This window comes from Dendrobates tinctorius, unplaced genomic scaffold (assembly GCF_039654945.1).
Source record: "Dendrobates tinctorius isolate UK_male_01 unplaced genomic scaffold, ASM3965494v1 ptg000162l, whole genome shotgun sequence".
Lineage (NCBI taxonomy): Eukaryota > Metazoa > Chordata > Amphibia > Anura > Dendrobatidae > Dendrobates > Dendrobates tinctorius.
In genome coordinates, this window is record NW_027361829.1 from 19,125,378 (window position 1) to 19,144,015 (window position 18,638).

The 18,638-nt window shown below is 43.1% G+C and overlaps 1 protein-coding gene across 2 annotated transcripts in view; it reads right to left on the reverse strand.

Moving 5' to 3' along the window:
* DDC (dopa decarboxylase) overlaps positions 1–18,638 on the reverse strand; it is a 402,495-nt gene that overhangs the window by 300,425 nt on the left and 83,432 nt on the right. Inside the window, exons 1-2 of one of the 2 annotated variants that reach the window (XM_073549874.1) lie at positions 13,577–13,706; positions 2,392–2,615 (exon numbers count right to left, since the gene is read on the reverse strand). In XM_073549874.1, the coding sequence (XP_073405975.1) occupies positions 2,392–2,592 (201 nt within the window). In that variant the 5' untranslated portion in view covers positions 2,593–2,615; positions 13,577–13,706. Of the gene's footprint in view, positions 1–2,391; positions 2,616–13,576; positions 13,707–18,638 lie in introns of those variants that run through there. The other variant, XM_073549875.1, reaches the window with a different exon arrangement.

Consider the following 18,638-nt stretch of genomic DNA (forward strand, 5'->3'; position numbering starts at 1 on the left):
AGACTGCTAAGTTTCACCTCTTTATTACTGAACTTTCATTTGTCCCTGACCTACCCTGCCACTCTCCCAGTTCTGCCCCATTCCTTATCATCATCTTACAATCCCTCACTCCCTGCGTGTAGTACATTCCCCTGTAAATAAGCCTGTTAACCCTTGCTCTGCCTGCGTCCTGTCACTGCATCCCATGTTCCTGCTTGTTACCTTACACCATCATAACCCCGTCACTAAACAAAAATCCCATGACCAAAAATGCACTGCTAACTATAGACCTGTATCTAATTTTCCCATCATCACAAAACTCCTGGAATTCTTGGTCCAAGCTTGTTTAATCCACTGTCTCTAAATTAACGCTCTTCTTGACCATTTACAATCCTTTACACTCTACAGAAACTGCCTTTACTAAATTCTCTAACACTCTACTAATGGCTAAATCTAATGGCCACTGCTGCCTGTTGATTCTCCTGGATCTCTCTGCTGCATTTGATCACAAGCTCCTCCTCACTATGATCTGCTATATTGGCCTCAAAGAAACCGTTCTATCTTGGTTATCCTCCTATTTCTTTGACCGCTCCTTGAATGTATCTTTTGCTGGCTCTTATTCCTTTAGTCTTTCTTTTACTGTTGGGGCTTCTCAAGACTCAGTCAAAAGCCCCCTCCTCTTCTCTCTATACACTGAACCTAACTGACAAACATAAAGTACCTTCATTGCGTTTTCCAACCCTTCAACTGAAATTACTTTCCTCAGCGCATAGGATACAACATAACAATCTTTTCTTCAGGCACGGCAAAACAAAGTAACTGTAATGGACTCACCAATCTTGATGTTGCAGGCAGAAGGAGCTCAAGCAGCTTTAAACGCTTTCAGTCACAAACACAAATGTTCACCTCTAGCACAGATATCCTTCTGAGCTCTGCCAGCTGCTTTTTGTTAGGCCAGCAAGGCTGGTGTATGAGAATGACCTTTCCCACCCAAGCTGTCTAGTCACTCCTAAATCTTGGACATGGAATATAGTCAAACAAACTTTACTTCAGACTTCCTGGGACTTATATAATCAAAACCAGCCACCTTGGTGATACGTTCATACTGATGCCTTCTTACAATAGATATAGAGAATTTGTCAAACATCTAGATCTGTAATAGGGATCGAAACGTTGCTGCTGTGTTTGTATTTATCAGTCAATCGGTATTGAATGCTGAAGCCTCCTTTTAACACTTGGATTTTCCTTCAGAGAAGGAATCATCTAATGTTTTGCTTTCATGCACCCACATGCTTATTGCTTTCTCAAAATCACTACTATTAGCACCATGGGTTGCATCTGATATTTTTACTAATTCCTACTGAAGTGAATGGAGCTGAGCTGTAATACCATGCATATCCCTTTGCCTGAATAAAAAGGATTCTGCGCGATACTCCTTTTAGAAGGTTGCACAAGTAAGATTCCACTCAAAAAATAGTACAAAATATATGAACTTGGCACTCTAAAAGAATGTAAGAAGGTAGTTTTATTAAACATAGGCAATCCACTTGTATAAATAATTGACATTTCGGCCCCCTTAAGCCAGCCATATACAGAAGATAGTTATCAGCTGAAGGTTCCTTCATTCCACAGCTAGCTCTCACCAACTTTCTGTAAATTTGCTTGTTAAGCTTGACTAAGCACATACTTTTATCCATTTGGAGCATGTGGGGCATCTTGGTGAATTTTTAGAAGCAGTTAAACATTTTTCCCAAAATACTTTTCGGTAATATGGGTAATCAGTTATTATTACCTAATTGTTAACTAATAAAATACATAAAATATACAATATTAAACGCAGAAAACTCTTTGCTCTCTGAAAATGAGCACAATAAAGTACATATAAATATACCAAGTAAAAATAATTAATTGGCATGAAGTTTTGTTATGACTAGAGTTGAGCGAAACAAGTCAGTCAGATTGAAAAGTCGCCGACATTCGCCAAAGTCGGGTTTCATGAAACAAAACCTGACCACAGTGTGAAGTTGGCCATGCGGTCGGCGACCCAAGCGCCAAAGTCGGGTTTTGCCGAATGCTTGCACGTGACTTTTTTCAGCCAATGAGAGAAGCGTAGCGTAGCTGGAGTGGAAGTGGGAGAGAGAGAAGAGAGAGAGAAGAGAGAGAGATTTCGCCGCCTCTAGAGTTAAAATTCATGCCAGGTGTGTTTACAGTCCTCCACTCACTGCCGACTTTTCTCCCCATTGACTTGCATTGGGTTTCGTGTTTCACGACTTTTCCTGACTTTTCCCTATAGTCGGCCGATTGCATTCGACTCGACTTTTGAGAAAGTCGGGTTTCATGAAACCCGACTCGACCCTAAAAAAGGCAAAGTCGCTCATCTCTAGTTATGACCCTTATACAGGTATTTCTTACCCCAGGCATGATAACTCTTTCAACATCTTTCATTATAGCCTCATATGTCTCCCCTTCTTCTGGGGCAGAATCTGGAATCATGGGTCTTAAGTATCCAGGCTCCACTTCAGGGAAAACTTGCCGTGATTCAATCTGCTCCAGGTAATTTGCAATGTAGTCCACCATATCCCTTCCTCTCTTCCTGAATTCTGCAGAGTTCATGTTAGTGTGTTCTTTTTGTACACCTGAAGAGATAGTTAAATTATATATTATTTTTAATTGTTGAATTTTAGAACTTATTTTATACTATGAATAGACAACAAATATAATGTTTTATTTTATCCCCTATTTGAAATAAGTAAAAGCTCTCAATGTTGGAAACATTGCTAACTACATAATAATAAAATAAAATAAAAGTGTGCTTCAACTTAAACATGAGAAATACATCTCTAGATTACCTATTAAACTTGAGAACAAACAGAAGAGAAATATGAAGGACATGGTCTTTCCTGCACAATTTGTATGATCAGTGGGTTATTGTGTATGAGGAACATTTCTTTTGAGTTCTTATGGCTAGAAAGTTAGCAAGAGCATTAAAGAGGGTCTATCACCACATAAAAGGTGGCCAATTTTTGCTTCCTCAAGTAATCATGTTTTTATTTATTTTATTTATTGACCATACTGTTCTAGAAGTATGGGCCTTTTTATTTAGTGCTAATTTCTATGGTCTTTTCCTAAGGGGCATTGTTCACAGGTTAGTAATGCCAAGCAGCCTAATGATACATCCCCAGAGAATCCTGTGAGCCATGAGTCCTTAGTATTAACTATAAAAAATTAGCAGGGCCTGACGAAGGCTAAGGGCCGAAACACGTGTTGGGGAGGGCGGCTGTTCAGACCAGGTGCAGTGTAGCTTGTAAGTTATACCTTATACTTACCATACTCTTTGATGTCTAACGCTGTTTTCAGAAATTTTCCTGGTCTATGACATAAACTATGCATATACTGACACCTATTGGTGCTATTGGGTATTATTCCCATTATTCATGTGGTATATCTATGCAGTGACAAATATGATGTTCACAATTTTTGCACTAATATTGCACTTTAATACCTGTATACTTTTTGCACTTTAGATACGCTTTCTCATTTGTATAATTATTATGTACACCTATAGGGAATTGATATACAATTTTTACTAATTTGTATGCACCTTACTTATGAATATATATTATCATTTTGGTTTTTAAAATTTTTTTTTTCACTGTTGAGATATATATATGTCATGAATGGGTCACAGAGGAGAAAAAAGCAAAACAAGCTAAGTCACAGAAAACCAGAGAGGTTGGTAACTATGCAGATTGCAGATCCCTGATCCTACCACACAACTAGCAGCAGCCGTGGAGCATACCTAAGATGTTCCTAGATGCTTTGTCACAGCCGGAGGACTAAATAAGCCTGACGCATGAAAAGGGAAAAACTAACTGCTCCAGAGCAGACCCCAAAGGAATAGATAGCCCCCACACATGTATTGACGGTGAGACAAGATGAAGGCACAAACACAGACAGGAAAATAGGCTGAGCACACGATGGGGCACAAACTAACTAGAAAGGAAAGGAAAGACACTGTCTGCAACCTGCCAAGAAAACCCTATAAAAATATTGTCCAACACTTCTGATAGCAAAATTAACTCTGAAGTCACTAAACTTCTCCCACTATATCAGCACTCTGAAATATTCTGAGACAGAGCAAAAAGAGACCAAACTAGTAAGGGACAAAAAGCAAGTTGGCAAAATACTGATAAATAAGAGTGGAAATTCAGCACAGCCCCCAGCCGGGGCTGGCTGACCACACAAAAAACTGAATAGACCAACAAAATCAAGTGTGAACATTAGCAGAAAAACTTAGCTTTAGATGACTGGAACAGAGCTGAAAACCAAGAGCTGACAAGCCAGAAGGAATCACCAGCAACTGAATAGGGCGTTGGCTGTCTTAAATCCAATCTGAGACTCCTGAGGTCCAATCGTCATCCTCATTCTCAGGTGGCAGATCTCCACCGATCAAATCAGCCTCACTACCTCCTTTTACCACCAGAGAGAGTCTGGAAGGAGAACTCACAACTGGTGAACCAGAGAATGAACTCACAACAGTAACCCCCCTTGAGGAGGGGTCACCGAACCCTCATCCACGCCACCTGGCCGATCAGGATGGGCCCGGTGAAAAGCACGAACCAATCTATTGGCATGAATATCGGCGGCAGAGACCCAAGAATTATCCTCCTGACCATAACCTTTCTATTTGACCAAATACTGGAGTCTCCGTCTAACCAAACGAGAATCCAATATTTTCTCTACCTCATATTCCACATTGCCTTCAACCAACACAGGGTCAGGAGGTGCTGCTATAGGAACCACTGGCTTAACAAACTTCTTCAACAGAGATTTGTGAAATACGTTATGGATCTTGAACTTAACTGGAAGAGCCAATCGAAACGAAACAGGATTAAGAATTTCCAAAATCTTATAAGGACCAATAAATCTTGGCTTAAATTTAGGAGCTGCAACCTTCATAGGAATATTCTTAGACGACAACCAAACCATATCACCCACTTTAAACCGGGGACCAATGGTCCTATGCCGGTTGGAAAATCACTGGGCCTTTTCCTGAGAGAGTGACAACTTATCCACCACTTGGTCCCATATCTGCTGCATTCTCTTAACCACAGTGTCCACACCTGGGCAGGACGAAGATTCCACTTGCCCTGAAGAGAATCGAGGATGAAACCCAAAATTACAGAAAAAGGGTGACATCAAAGTGGCAGAACTAGCTCTATTGTTTAGTGCGAATTCGGCCAAGGGCAAAAATGAGACCCAATCATCCTGATAAGCAGATATAAAACATCTCAAATAAGACTCCAAGGTCTGGTTTGTTCTCTCAGTCTGTCCATTAGCCTGGGGATGAAACGCGGAGGAGAAGGATAACTGAATTCCCAGATTGGAACAAAAGGCTTTCCAGAATCTGGAAACAAACTGGACTCCTCTGTCGGACACAATGTTCTCAGGAATCCCATGTAACCGAACCACCTGTTGTAAAAACAAGGGCACCAACTGAGCGGAAGATGGCAACTTTGGTAGTGGTATAAGATGGACCATCTTTGAAAATCTATCACAAATCACCCAGATAACAGTCATTCTCTGAGAGACAGGAAGATCAGAAATAAAATCCATTGAGATATGGGTCCATGGCCTCTTGGGCACCGGCTAGGGCATCAGCAACCCACTAGAACGAGAACAGGGTTTAGACCGAGAACAAGTCCCACAGGACTGTACAAAATTCCTGATGTCCCGAGATAAGGCAGGCCACCAAAAGGACCGACTCACCAAATCTCTGGTACCAAAAATACCTGGACGACCAGCCAATGTGGAGCAATGAATTTCAGACATCACTCTCTTTCTCCACTGGTCAGGAACATACAATTTTCCCATAGGGCAACGCTCAGGTTTATCCTCCTTAAATTCCTCCAGGGCGCGTCTCAAATCGGGCGAAATGGTAGAAAGAACTACCCCCTCACCTAGGATGGTAGTAGGCTCGGTCGCACTAAAAGAATCCGCAAAGAAACTCCTAGAAAGGGTGTCTGCCTTAACATTCTTAGTGCCCGGAAGAAAAGAGACCACAAAATTAAAACGCATGAAAAACAAGGCCCATCTAGCCTGTCTAGGATTCAAGCGTTTGGCCGACTCCAGATAAATCAAATTCTTGTGATCAGTGAGGACCACAAATTGATGTCTAGCTCCCTCCAACCAATGTCTCCACTCCTCAAATGCCCACTTCATGGCCAACAATTCCCGATTCCCCACATCATAGTTGCGTTCAGATGGGGAGAACTTTCGAGAAAAGAAGGCACAGGGATTCATCTTAGAAGTCACAGGGTCTTTTGGGGACAAAACAGCTCCTGCACCAATCTCAGAAGCATCTACCTCCACCTGAAATGGAAGTGAGACATCAGGTTGCCATAAAACCTGGAGCTGAAGTAAATCTCTGCTTAAGCTCCTGAAATGCTGAGATAGCCTCAGGAGACCAATTCAGCACATCAGCACCCTTCCTGGTCAGATCAGTCAGTGGTTTGACAATACCAGAAAAATTACGTATAAATTTACGATAGAAATTAGCAAAGCCCAAAAAATTCTGGAGGGCCTTCAAAGAAGTAGGCTGAACCCAATCATAAATGGCCTGTACCTTGGCCGGGTCCATTTCAATAGTCGATGGAGACAAGATAAATCCCAAAAATGAAATCCTCTGTACACCAAAGAAGCATTTCGATCCCTTAACAAACAGGGAATTCTCCCTCAAACTCCGGAACACAGTCCGGACGTGTTCCACATGAGAATCCCAATCACTAGAAAAGATCAAACAATCATCCAGATAGATGATCAAAAACTTATCGACAAAGTCACGGAAAATATCATTCATAAAGGATTGAAAGACATGAGGGGCATTAGTGAGCCCAAAAGCCATCACTAGGTACTCAAAATGTCCCTCCGGAGTATTAAACGCCGTCTTCCATTCATCCCCGTGCTTGATGCGAATAAGATTATACGCCCCCTGAGGTCAAGCTTAGTAAACCAGCAGGCACTCTTAACTCTGGAGAATAAATCAGACATCAGAGTTGGCGGGTACTGATATTTAACCGTCATCTTGTTAAGGGAACGATAATCAATACACGGTCTTAATGAACCATCTTTCTTGGCCACAAAAGAAAACCCAGCACCTAAAGGTGACGAGGATTGTCTAATATGACCCTTCTCCAATGACTCCTTAATATAGGATCGCATAGCATCATGTTCGGGTACTGATAAATTGAAAAGCCGACCCTTGGGAAATTTACACCCAGGCATCAACTCAATTGCACAGTCATAACTCCTATGAGGAGGCAAAGACGCAGACTTGCTCTCACTAAATACATCAGAAAAATCGGCTAGATAATCAGGAATATCATGAGACTGAGGAGAGGTGGAGAAAACAGGAGCGTCCCTAAGAGCACACTGACAACCCCAACTCACCACAGACCGAGATTTCCAATCCAAAACTGGATTATGAGTTTGCAACCAAGGAGAACCCAGAACAATAGTATCATGCAAATTATGCAGCACTAAAAATTTACAAGTTTCTTGGTGGTCTGGGGCAACTCGCATTGTCACCTGGGTCCAAAACTGAGGTTTATTCTCCGCCAAAGGAGTAGCATCAATACCCCTCAAAGGATAAGGCGTCCACAGAGGCGTCATGAAAAGACCACAACGTTTAGCAAAGTCCAAATCCATCCGATTCAACGCTGCTCCTGAATCCACAAAAGCCTTCGTGGAAAACGTGGATAAGGAGCAGATCAGAGTAATTGCCAAAATAAACTTAGTTTGTATACTGCCCACAGCAAATGTGTGTGCAAAACGTTTCTCTCATTTTGGGCAGACAGAAATAGTATGAGAGACGTCTCCATAGAAAAAACACAGCTTATTACGCCTTTTAAACTCCTGACGTTGTGCCCTAGACAAAACCCCATCACATTGCATAGGTTCAGACGTTTGTTCAAAAGGAGGCAGCGCCTCCCGTGTAGTTTTACGTTCACGTAAACGCCGATCAACTTGAATGGCTAATGACATAGAATCATACAGACCAGAGGGAACAGGAAATCCCACCATAACATCTTTTAGGGTCTCTGATAAACCCTTCCGAAAGAGAGCTGCCAATGCACTATCATTCCATGTAGTAAGGACCGCCCACTTTCGGAATTTTTGACAGTATAACTCTGCAGAATCCTGACCCTGGTTTAATGCCAACAGGGTTCTCTCAGGTTGATCAACAGCATTAGGTTCATCATACAACAACCCCAAGGCTTGAAAAAATGCATCCACATTAGTCAGAATAGGATTTTCAGGTGTCAGAGAAAAAGCCCAATCTTGGGGATCGCCGCGCAGCAAGGAGATGACAATTTTAACCTGCTGCACAGAGCTCCCCGATGAGTTAGGCTTCAAGGCCAGAAATAATTTACAATTATTCTTAAAATTCAGAAATTTAGACCGATCCCCAAAAAACACATCAGGAGTAGGGATCTTAGGTTCAGCAGCATGTGACTGAATGAGGTAGGTGGAAATTACCTGCACTTCAGCAGCCAGCTGCTCCACACGATCAGACAATTGCTTAATTTCCATTAGGAAAAAGAAAAAAAAATCCTCCTATGGCCCCAGAGGAAAAAAAATTTTAAAAAAATTCTGACACTTTTTTTTTTTTTAACAACTTTTTCCTGCTTTTGAGTACCCTAGAATCTGCGGTAGGGCTGGTGATTCTGTTATGAATTGGTCACCGAGGAGAAAAAAGCAAAACAAGCTAAGTCACAGAAAACCAGAGAGGTTGGTAACTATGCAGATTGCAGATCCCTGATCCTACCACACAACTAGCAGCAGCCGTGGAGCATACCTACGATGTTCCTAGATGCTTCGTCACAGCTGGAGGACTAAATAAGCCTGAAGCATGAAAAGGGGAAAACTAACTGCCCCAGAGCAGACCCCAAAGGAATACATAGCCCCCCCACACATGTATTGATGGTGAAACAAGATGAAGGCACAAACACAGGCAGGAAAATAGGCTGAGCACACAATGGGGCCCAAACTAACTAGAAAGGAAAGGAAAGACACTGTCTGCAACCTGCCAAAAAAAAACTGCAAAAATAATGTCCAACACTTCTGATAGCAAAATTAACCCTGAAGTCACTAGACTTCTCCTACTATATCTGCTTTCTGAAATATTCTGAGACAGAGCTAAAAGAGACCAAACTAGTAAGGAACAAAAAGCAAATTGGCAAAATATTGATAAATAAGAGTGGAAATTCAGCACAGCCCCCAGCCGGGGCTGGCTGACCACACAAAAAACTGAATAGACCAACAAAATCAAGTGTGAACATTAGCAGAAAAACTTAGCTTTAGATGACTGGAACAGAGCTGAAAATCAAGAGCTGACAAGCCAGAAGGAATCACCAGCAACTGAATAGGGTGTCGGCTGTCTTAAATCCAATCTGAGACTCCTGAGGTCCAATCGTCATCCTCATTCTCAGGTGGCAGATCTCCACCGATCAAATCAGCCTCACTACCTCCTGTTACCACCAGAGGGAGTCTGGAAGGAGAACTCACAACTGGTGAACCAGGGAATGAACTCACAACATATATATTTGTGTGCACCATTTACTGCAATAATATGCCCTTATGAAATGGATAGTACTGCCCTCTTATGTATATTTTTATATTATAAAACACTGATGCTTTGCTACTTTTAAAATACCTCAAGTACCTTTATTTCTAAAATAATAAAGTATATATATTTTTACATTCAGGACTTATGGTCAATGTGTTCTTGTGTGTTGTGCTGAGTACTTTTAATTGCAAGCAGATGTCTGAGATACTCTCAAATCGCTCAAAAATGCCCTGAGAAGTGCATAACCTGGGACACAGGAAAATTTCCTACTGCTTCCATGCTCCAAAATGTGTGTAGGCTCTGGCAGGAGCTGTATGTGTCATGATCCAGGTTGGATCTGACAGTTTAAATGCACAAGTGAACTTTTTTCCCTTTGGCTGTGTGGCAAAGAGTGGTGTTTGCCCCCGGTGGCCATTAGGATTATTGCACTGTGGTGTCATTTGTTCTAAGTTGCCCCGGTGGTGGTGAGCAGTATTGCACTCTAGTACCTTAGTTTGTGCACGTAATTATAATGCAGGTGTGAATGCTGTGTAAAAGAATGTCAGGTGTGTTTGATCACGGTTGGTGATAGGTCTTCAGTTAGTCATTCACAAGTAAGCCTGGGTGAAAGATGGAGCTGGACAAGAGTCCTGGGCAGCCCAGCCAGAGGGGACGAGTGGCAGCTATGGTGTCTGCAGGGAGTGCTGGCATGGATTGGTGGAGTCCAACGATGGGGTCTGCAAGAAGGGCTGGCATGGCGTGGTGGAGTTACAGCTTATGGTGTCAGCAGGAAGTGCTTGCATGGCTTGGTGGAGTGGCGACTATGGTGAGAGTTGCACTCATCATGCTGGACTTGGTTGCTGAAAGCTGGACTCAAGCATGCTGGACTTATTGGCAGAAAAGTTGGACTCAAGCATGCTGGAGTTTTTGGCAGAAGCTGGACTCATCTTTGGGATGTTTACTGGGCAGCTGCAACTAGTGGTGGACTCAGCTCCAAGGCTGCACTATGGTGATGGATCCGGTTATGGTGATGGATCCGGTTGGAGGAGAAGATGCACGCAGGTGGTGGGCTCTGTTGCTGGGAGCGTAAGCAACAGAGCAAAGCTAAGTGGTGTCCCCCTTTATTGTCATTTTCCCTTATGTGTGTTTAGTGCAGTGGTGGGATTAGTTTCCGCATCGACCAATTCCCTAGTAAGGGTTTAGGTGCAGGGCGAGTCAGGGTTTTGAGGTTCCTGTGCGTCACCCGGTGCGGAACCGGCATAGGGAACATTAGGAGTGCAGGGACACTGGCTTAGGGGAGTGCAGGAGGTCTCCACTTCCCCATTTCCCTATCGCAGGGCCCTCCATTGTTATTGTTACCCAGGTTTCCCCTTTTTTATTTAAATTCGCCTTACTGGAGGCGGGATTTCCAGACTTTTGTATATATACGTGTATATATACGTGTAATATCTAAATTCGCCAGTTGGAGGCGGTGTATCCAGCTGCACGTCTTATTATTTAAATTCGCCCCACTGGAGGCGGTGTATCCAGGGTCAAATGTGTTATATGGGTTCGCCTTGCGGTACTCGCTGCTTCCAGACACACGTGACCATGACAGTATGCTCTTGTCTCTTGAGCTGCTCACTTCTCAGGGTGTTTTTTGCCTGATCAAAGGAGGTCTCAGCATCTGGAGTCTGGACCTCCAATTAATCTGTTTGCAGTTAAAAAACAACAACGTATAAAAAATGATTGCTTCCTGGATCACTCCAGCTGATCAGCGCCGCAGCTGCATGTGTCGCGGCTGTGTAACAGTCACGACACATGGATGAAGAGCCCAACAAACAGGCTCTCCATGCATGTGCTGTGACTGTGACACAGCCGCAACACATGCAGTTGTGGAGCCGATCAGCCGGGGTGTTTCATGTATTCAGGTTCCCTCTGCAACTTATTCGGTAAGCACCCCCTCCCTGCGTGCACGCATTGACACTTGACGTACGGTGCTGTTATGGCTCTGACTCGCTGGGTGCATTACGCATGCACCACAAGTGCCGCTTCTATTGTTCCTGTGTGACCTTGTGACTGTGCTGTACATGCCGGGACCTGCCAGGTGCACTGCGCATGCGCCGCACACGCTGCTACTATTAGTCTTTGTGACCGATCATTTGGGCTATTTTAAGGTCCTTTTTGTACACCTCACCGCATTCCCTTGAGAAAGCATTGTCTGGAACACGTGAAATGTACGTTGGGGTTCTGCCATCGGGCTCAAGGTCACCGCTCTCTTCCTCTGGTAAGCTCTGCCCTCTGCGTTACCTGTTTATACAAGTTGGTTACTGTGCATTTCTGCATTTATATGTTTTTTTCATATTTGGGGTCCAATCTTACCGGCATATACTACCTGTTACATATGCACTTTCTATGCTTTATTGCCTAGCACAGATAATGTTTGACTTCCTTTCTATCTATGATTGGTGACACTGTTATATGTTATATCTTCTGGATGTGATTGAGAATAAAGTGTGAGTATTTGTTGATGACACAAAACTTTGTAGGTTAATGATGAAAACTGATATAGACTTTATAATATTACAGAATGATCTATATAAGATATCTGTGTGGGCAATCACATGGCAGAGGAGGTTTACTGTAGATAAAGGCAGAGTAATGCACCTAGGACGGAATAATCCTATTGCTGCATATACGTTAAATGGGAGTATACTCGTGACTACAGAACAGGAGAAGGACTTGGGTATTCTGTTTACAAGTTAGCTGATCATAACAAACAAGCCATTATACTGATCAGTCTGCATATATATATATATACTGTATATATAGTATGGGTCTCATAATATGGCAACTAATTTTTTTTTTAGCGCACAAAAATACACAAATGCTTAAATAAAACAAAAGCTAATACTGCGTGATTGTACTGACCAACAGTATAAAGTTCACTTTCTTTGTATAACACATGAATAATGTAAAAACAAAACTATAATGTCACAGAAGCAGAATTGCTGTCTTTTTCTATTTTTGCTTTTCCATAAAGCGTTAATAAAAGTATTATTAACTGTTCACAATGGAACACGACAATGAAAATATAAAAAAGAGATGTTTGGTCATGTTAGGGTACATACTCTTTTGCAAGAAAAAAACATTTGAGTGTCATGCGAGTACAATGCGATTTTTCTCACATACCATCTGACATCCGTATGACATGCGTACGCAATACATTTTTTTTCTCTGCAACTATTTTTCTACAATTATTTACAGGACCATTTACAGTGTTCTATGCCACAGAATGGTAAGGTATGTGTAAAAAACGGACGGCATATGGATTCTCGCACCCATTGACTTGGATTGGCGAGTCTCGTCCGAGATACGCTGCAAATTGCAGCATGCTGCGATTTCTTTCACAGTCCGATTTCAGCTGAGAAAAAAATCGCAGATGAGATGTAACTCATTGAATAACATTGGTTAGAGTGCAATCCGATTTTTTATCGGATTGCACTCGTCCGTTTTTCTCGTAAATGTGTATGAGCCCTTACAGCGTGACTGTTGTTTGGAGTAAACGTGTCTGTTTCTAGTTCCTCCATTCTCTATAGACTTATGAGTCGCTTTCACCTCAGACCTCAATAGCGTGTAAATCGGCAATGACTGAAGACATGAGGGTGAATTGATAGTGAATGATCAGTACCGGGGGAGAATTACAAAGATTTCTCTGATAAGATATATTACAGCATTTCTTATTTTCACCTGTACTATTGATTTATGAAAAAAGGAAAGCAATAGTTATCCTTTAAGGCCAATTTAGGCCTGATCGTTAAGGGTTAAAGAGTTAAACACCATGCTAATCATTGTCATTGGAAATGTTACCAAGTAATCCACCTTAAAAAAATGACGCAACAACAAACCAGATCCATGTTATTGCCTGATACATTTCCTGTGACAATCTATGCCACTAACAAATTATTTTATCGTTTTGCTCTACATTTTATGAACTGGTGGATCACATACCTTGGTTTTCAATACACACAGCTTTGTCACCCCAAATGTACTGGCTTCAAATTCACGTCTTTTGGTTTTCTCTGCAATATGTTTTATCTCTAACTGAAGTGAACTTTGTTTTCTCACATGGAGTTTGTTCCTTCTGTAGTTGGCATACTTTCTATTTTACTTAGTACTCTAGCAGGCATTTTCCTTAGTTTGCAGAATTACTTCTGTTTGTTGCTTACTTCAACAGACAGGAAAAAAGAACATTGGTCTGCAAGTAATGGGTTAAATTATAAGCAGTAATTGATAAGTCTTGTCTAATGAGGCTTACAGATTGTATAATGAAAATTGTACATATTTGTTACATACTTCATCGCATATAAATTGCTACTATTGCAGAGAGTTCTGGCACGTTTATTTAAAGGGATCCTGTCACCAGAAAAAAACACTATTAACCTGCAGACATGGGGTTAATCTGCAGGTTAATAGCGTTGTTAACATGTCTGCCACCTGCACTTAGCTGCAGGGAGAAAATTAACTTTATTCCCCCGGCAGTGTTCCAGTTTCAGTCACGGGGCGGTGCCGGTTCTGTTTCAATCACCGCTCTGAGAGTACAGAGCGGCGACTGTAACTGCGTCCCCCGACACTGACTGATACTAGCTCTGCATTGGAACCGTGTTATGATTGAGTCACCGTAGGAGGCAAAAACAGAAATGCTAGCTAAGTCCTGAAAACCAGAGAAGTTGGCAACTATCAGATTGCAGACCCCTGAACCTATCAACACAACTAGCAGTAGCCGTGGGGGGTTCCTACGATGACCTAGACCCCTCGATCACAGCCGGAGAGATACATAGGCCTAAAGAAGGAAAGGGGAAATCTAACTGCCCCAGAGCAGACCCCAAAGCAATAGGCAGCCTTCCACATATAATGACGGTGAAGCAAGATGAAAACACTTACACAGACAGAAAGACAGGCTGAGCAAAGACGGGGCCCAAAAACTACCTAGATAGTAACGGATAGGAAGGCTGCTGTCTGCAATCTGCCAAAACCCTATCAGAGACAAAAGCCAACAAGCTGATATAAAAATGGCCCTGAAGCAACTAACCTTCAAAAACTAAATCAGCACTCAGGTACTTTCAGAAGACAGAGCTCAAGGAGCACTGCACACTCCAGCAGGGAGTGGCAGAATCCAAAAAGCAAGAAAAACAAAAACAAATCTTAGATGCAAAAAGGCAAAACAGAAAACTTAGCTTTAGGAGAGCAGGAATCAGACTGGTGTCCAAGAGTCCACAGAGAAATCACCCGCAGGGCAGAAAGGGCGTAGGCTGCCTTAAATCCAGTCAGTGACTCCACTCAGCCAATCGTCTTCATTAGTCCCAGGTGCCTGATAATCAGGCTCACTACCTTCCTTCACTAGAATAGGGAGTTCACCAGGCCTCAGTGACGGAGGGGAAAATTAACTCACAACAGTACCCCCCCTTGAAGAGGGGTCACCGAATCCTCAACAACGCTACCAGGGCGATCAGGGTGAGCCCGATGAAAGGCACGCACCAATCTTTTGGCATGAATATCAGAGGCAGAGACCCAGGAATTATTCTCCTGACCATAACCCTTCCACTTAACCAAATACTCGAGTCTCCGTCTAGCCAGACGGGAATCCAGAATTTTCTCTACCTCATATTCCAAGTTACCTTCAACCAATACAGGGCCCGGAGGTGCCACCTCAGGCACAACTGGCTCAACAAACCTCTTCAACAAGGACTTATGGAACACATTATGGATCTTAAATGTGACAGGAAGAGCCAAACGAAAAGAGACCGGATTAATAATCTCCAAAATCTTGTAAGGTCCAATAAATCTAGGCTTAAACTTAGGAGAAGCCACCTTCATAGCAATATTTTTTGATGATAACCACACCATATCACCAATCTTAAACTGGGGACCAATGGTCCTATGTCGATTGGAAAACCGCTGGGCCTTTTCCTGGGAGAGAGATAACTTATCCACCACTTGGTCCCAGATCTGGTGCATTCTCTCCACCACAGTGTCAACACCTGGGCAGGCAGAAGGCTCCACCTGCCCTGAAGAAAATCGAGGGTGAAAACCAAAGTTACAAAAAAAAGGTGACATCAAAGTGGCAGAACTAGCTCTATTATTTAAAGCAAATTCGGCCAAGGGCAAAAATGAAACCCAGTCATCCTGATCAGCGGAAATAAAACATCTCAAATACGACTCCAAGGTCTGGTTTGTTCTCTCTGTCTGCCCATTGGTCTGAGGGTGAAAAGCAGAGGAGAAGGACAACTGAATTCCCAACTTGGAACAGAACGTCCTCCAAAATTTAGACACAAATTGAACTCCTCTGTCAGATACAATGTTCTCAGGAATCCCGTGCAAGCGAACCACCTGTTGCAAAAACAGAGGCACCAACTCAGAGGAAGATGGCAACTTAGGGAGTGGTACAAGATGAACCATCTTAGAGAACCTATCACAAATCACCCAAATAACAGTCATTCTTTGAGAGACCGGCATATCAGAGATGAAATCCATTGAAATATGGGTCCATGGCCTCCTGGGGACCGGCAAAGGCATCAACAACCCACTAGAGCGAGAACAAGATTTAGACCGGGAGCAAGTCCCACAGGACTGCACAAAATTCCTGACATCATGAGACAAGGTGGGCCACCAAAAAGAGCGACCCACCAGATCTCTAGTACCAAAAATACCTGGATGACCAGCCAATGCAGAGCAATGAACTTCAGACATCACTCTCTTCTTCCACTGGTCAGGAACATACAACTTTCCACTGGGGCAACGCTCAGGTTTGTCCTCCTGGAACTCTTGCAGAGCAAGTCTCAAATCGGGCGAGATGGCAGAAAGAACTACCCCTTCGCCTAAGATGGTGGCAGGCTTGGTCACCACAGGAGAATCAGCATAGAAACTCCTAGAGAGGGCGTCTGCCTTGACATTCTTAGTTCCAGAAAGGAAAGAGACCACAAAATCAAAACGTGTAAAAAACAAGGCCCACCTAGCCTGCCTAGGGTTCAAGCGTTTAGCCGACTCTAGGTAAATCAAATTTTTGTGGTCAGTGAGGACCACAACTTGATGTCTGGCTCCCTCCAACCAATGTCTCCACTCCTCAAATGCCCATTTCATGGCCAACAGTTCCCGATTTCCCACATCATAGTTACGTTCAGATGAAGAGAACTTACGGGAAAAGAAAGCACAGGGATTCATTTTAGATGTTACCGGATCCTTTTGGGACAACACCGCTCCTGCACCAATCTCAGAAGCATCCACCTCTACCTGGAACGGGAGTGAGACATCAGGTTGCCGCAGAACCGGGGCGGAGGTAAATCTACGCTTCAGCTCCTGAAAGGAAGCAACCGCCTCCGGAGACCAATTCAACACATCCGCACCCTTCCTGGTCAGGTCAGTCAATGGTTTGGCAATACTAGAAAATTTTGCTATAAATTTCCGATAAAAATTAGCAAAACCCAAAAACTTCTGGAGGGCCTTCAAAGAAGTGGGCTGAACCCAATCATAAATGGCCTGTACCTTGGCCGGGTCTATTTCAATAGTTGACGGAGACAAAATAAATCCCAAAAAAGAAATTCTCTGTACTCCAAAAAGGCATTTTGATCCTTTGACATACAGAGAATTCTCTCTCAAGATCCGGAACACAGTCCGAATATGTTCCACATGAGAATCCCAATCCTTGGAGAAGATCAAAATATCATCCAGATAGATAATCAAAAATTTATCGACAAAGTCTCGGAAAATATTGTTCATGAAGCACTGGAAGACAGAAGGGGCATTAGTGAGCCCAAAAGGCATCACCAGGTACTCAAAATGTCCCTCCGGAGTATTAAACGCCGTCTTCCATTCATCCCCCTGCTTAATGCGGATAAGATTATACGCCCCCCTGAGGTCAAGCTTGGTAAACCAGCAAGCACCTCTGACTCTAGAGAATAGATCCGAAATCAGGGGTAACGGATACTGATATTTAATAGTAATTTTATTGAGGGCACGATAATCAATACAAGGCCTTAAAGAACCATCCTTCTTGGCCACAAAAAAAAAACCGGCACCTAAGGGTGAAGAGGATGGTCTAATATGACCCTTCTCCAACGCCTCCTTAATATAGGACCGCATAGCCTCGTGCTCGGGTACAGATAAATTGAAGAGCCGACCCTTAGGAAATTTACACCCCGGGTTTAGTTCAATTGCACAGTCATAACTCCTATGAGGAGGCAAGGACGCAGACTCATTCTCACTAAATACATCATAGTAGTCCGCCAAATAGTCAGGAACCTCATGCGACCGAGGAGAGGTGGAAAAAAACGGAGCCTCACTAAAGGTACACCGGCAACCCCAACTCACCACAGACACAGACTTCCAATCCAAAACTGGATTATGAATCTGCAACCAGGGAAACCCCAGAACAACGGCATCATGCAGACCATGCAACACCAAAAATCTGCAATTTTCTTGGTGGTCTGGGGCGACCCGCATGACCAACTGGGTCCAAAACTGAGGTTTATTTTTAGCCAGAGGGGTAGCATCAATCCCCCTCAAAGGGATAGGCGTCTGCAGAGTTGTCAACGGAAATCCACAACGTTTAGCAAAATCCAAGTCCATTAGGTTTAGCGCTGCTCCCGAATCCACAAAAGCCTTGGCGGAAAATGTGGACAGGGAACAGATCAGAGTAATCGCCAAAAGAAACTTAGGCTGAACCCCACCAACAGAAAACGTGTCTGCAAAGCGTTTCTCACGTTTAGGACAAACAGAAATAACATGTGAGGCATCTCCACAGAAAAAACACAGCTTATTACGCCTTCTGAATTCCTGACGTTGCGCCTTAGACAAAACTCTATCACATTGCATAGGTTCAGATGTCTGTTCAACCGGTGGCAACACCTCTCGTGTAATCCTGCGTTCACGTAAACGCCGATCAACCTGAATGGCTAAAGACATAGAATCGTCCAGACCAGAGGGAACAGGAAATCCCACCATAGTATCTTTTACGGCTTCTGACAAACCCTTCCGAAAGAGAGCAGCCAAGGCACTATCATTCCAGGTAGTAAGG